Genomic DNA, 3,209 nt, shown 5'->3' with positions numbered 1-3,209 from the left:
GTGCTACAGTGAGCGCTGCACTTCACTTTATTCCAGGCTATATTCTACTCCAGATTGGGCCTTTCACTTTGCTAATGACGACAATACATCACCAGACTGAACACACACACACACGCACACACACACTCTCACACACATGCTAGGGTGAAATTTTGGATGTGAGACACAGCTGGTCTAGTTGGGCTTAACCCTCTGTTGTTTGGTGTTAAAAGAGCTTCAGGGAGATTGAGTTTGATCTGTGGAGGTCAAAGCTGCACAGCCAATCACAAATATACCACACAGATGATTTCCTGAAGTGAACAAACACACTTTTTATTAAGCTGTGTATTGGGATATTTCCACATGAGTGAAGCAGACACTGCACAACTGTTTCAACTGGTGGGTCATACTGTTGGAAATGCAGTATGACAATATGTATCCATTGGTCGATCTGTATAACAGCTACATGTTCTAAAGAGATTGTGTTTAGCAAGGTACACACGCCTACAGCTTTTGTTTGTATCATGACTGCTCACTGTAGCTAACTGATGAAACAAGTTAATGTAGGAATACGGTACAAGAAATTCGAGGTAATCATAGATGATGATGATGATGATGATGAAAACACTTCCAATTCTTTATATTCTCTGCTACAATGGTACAAATATCAGATTTGGAAGTTACACTTAAAAGAGCAATTTGAAACTGTGATTTACTCGTACAACATAATTCCATCAGTTACGTTAGTTATGCCCCATAACAATCACAACAGTCAAAAACATCACAAGTCAAGGAAAGCTTTTATTTAGGTCTCTCCCTTTTCCTTAGATGAGGCCATCTGCTGTTGTTTTGGAACAAACACAGGACACACAATGTAACATGAGACGCTCATTCATAAAACTACTTTTCAGTGTACTAATGAAGCAGATATTTCTCATGGAATTATTTATGAGGTGTCTGTTGAGTAAATTTGGTTTCAAAATCTGACGGTTTAACATTTGGAATGGATCGAAATGATAAATATGAACCAACATCAGCAGTAAAACACACTTTGAATCAGCCTGTAGTTTGACAGAGACGACAGTGTCAAAGATATTTTTCTTGTACGTGACGTGTTCACCTCTACTTTCAAAAGAAATTCACATCACATTTTCACAAGTGTCCGATTTTCAGCACATTCTTTTGAAATCACAACATTAATGCATTATGCCAGATGTAAAATCAAATCTATTTTCATTCTAGCTTTAATGTTAAGCCACTTGCGGATGTACATCACCTACGTGTTCATCTATGTAGAAATATGATTTGGTTTGACGCTTTAACACTGGGATCCTCGCAGAGCAGGGTGTGTTGTACTTAATGAGTGACAGTGTTTTTGTGTGCTGTCGTGTAATTTGTTGTCGTGTGTGTATGTTGTGTTGCTGCAGTTATATTTGGAGGATGCATGCTCTGACAGTGTTTGTGTTTGTGTATGTGTGTGTGACGGTATTGAAGAGAGCGGTGTCTGACAGCATTAGAGTGTGTGCTGCCCAGTCATGGGATTATCTATCCCAGGGGCGTGTCAGCACCGCTGCTCTCCCAGTTCCCTGGCACAACAGAGGCGAGTCTTAATCTCAAGCCCCAAATCCCCTCTCCTCTCTTTGGAGCTTCTTCCAGCTGACGACAGCATAGTGACCGGGTTTAGGACAGCATGCTCGCTCTAACAGTCCGTACACAGGAAGACCACTAGCTCAATGCAAACACAGGTACATACAGGGCCGCCGCATCCCGCAAGCACACGGAGGTTAACACACAGCAGTGTCCCCTTTCCAAGTCGATCAGACTGGCCTCAGCAGGAACGATGGACTCTTAGCACTGAGCGTGAGTCAGTGCTGTGAGAGCGTCATGAGTCAGTTCTTGTTTAGACTGACCGTCTCTATGCCGTGGCCTCCTGGATGCAGTCTGTGGCAGCCCAGCAGGATGGAGAAGGCCTTGCGGAAATCTGCGTTGAAGGCATAGATGATGGGGTTGAGCGAGGAGTTCGCCCAGCCGAACCACACAAACACATCAAAGGTGGTGGGGCTGATGCAGGGGAACGCTTCCCCTCCGCTCGACTGCTCACAGAAGGGCACCATGCAGTTGAGGATGAAGAATGGGAGCCAGCAGCACACGAACACCCCCATGATCACTGACAAAGTCTTCAGGACCTTGGTCTCTCGCTTGAATGTCATTTTAAAGGAGCTCTCCGACTCGCCGATGCTGGAGCCGCCCCCCATGCTGTCATGTCTGTTCTTGGCACTTTCGGCCGCTCGCTCCAGGGCAGAGATCCTCCTGATCTGCCTGTGGGCAATGCGGTAGATCTGGGTGTAGGTGGCCACCATGATGGCCACTGGGATGTAGAAACTTATGAGAGAGGTGGAGATGGCGTAGGTCCTGTTCAGGCTTGAGTCGCAGTTCTCTGGGCCGCGGTAAGCCCCGGCTGTGGCGTTGGATGCCAGAGAGCCGGAGGAGCCGGTGAGAGAGGATTTTGTCTGGGCCTTGTGCCAGTTGAGCTGCACCGGGATGAAGGAAATGAGGACAGACAGGGTCCAGGCCACGCTGATCATCACATACGCCACTCTGGGTGTCATCTTCCTCTCGTAGCGAAAGGGGCTGGAGATGGCCCAGTAGCGGTCCACGCTTATCACACACAGGTTCAAGATGGATGCGGTGGAGCACATGATGTCAAAGGCCACCCAGGTGTCGCAGAAGGAGCCGAACGGCCAGAACCCGGCGATCTCTGTCACCGCCTTCCACGGCATCACCAGGATGGCAACCAAGAGGTCCGACACAGCCAGCGAGATCACGAAGAAGTTGGTGACTTTAGAGCGCAGGTGGCGGAACTTGGTGACAGCAGCACAAACAAGGGTGTTTCCCAGCAAGGTGGTGAGGATGAGCAGCGAGAGGAAGCAGCCGGTTAGGACGCGGCTCGATGGTGCCTCGTCCAATAACCCATTGTCGATGACGGTTGTAAAGTTCATCACATCCATCCCTGAACATGTGTGGGTGGAGGGAGCGTTCAGTCAAGTCATATTGTAGGGTGATGCTACATCAAAGCCATAGGTAACCTGTAATCTATGAGGCTTTTGGACTCCATCCATGCAAGCAATTCCCATGATGTGTCTTTGTGTCTTTTGATAAATGATGAAGCATGAAATGTTCGAGGCAAACCCTCTCTGGGCAGGGCTTTTCCCCCCTGACTTTGTATATGA

The 3,209-nt window shown here is 47.5% G+C and overlaps 1 protein-coding gene across 1 annotated transcript; it reads right to left on the bottom strand.

Annotated features, from left to right (window-relative positions):
- Window positions 1-701: 701 nt before the first annotated feature.
- Window positions 702-2,987, bottom strand: drd1a (dopamine receptor D1a). Its single transcript, XM_071903331.2, has one exon. It carries the CDS (start codon window positions 2,985-2,987, stop codon window positions 1,869-1,871), a length of 1,119 nt encoding a protein of 372 aa, XP_071759432.1. The 3' UTR covers window positions 702-1,868.
- Window positions 2,988-3,209: the final 222 nt, after the last annotated feature.

This window comes from Centroberyx gerrardi, chromosome 16 (genome assembly GCF_048128805.1).
Source record: "Centroberyx gerrardi isolate f3 chromosome 16, fCenGer3.hap1.cur.20231027, whole genome shotgun sequence".
NCBI lineage: Eukaryota > Metazoa > Chordata > Actinopteri > Beryciformes > Berycidae > Centroberyx > Centroberyx gerrardi.
This window is presented reverse-complemented; position numbering and strand designations above follow the sequence as displayed.

Excerpts from the sequence above, each read along its gene's own strand:
- drd1a (XM_071903331.2), bottom strand. The coding sequence starts at position 2,987 with ATGGATGTGATGAACTTTACAACCGTCATCGACAATGGGTTATTGGAC.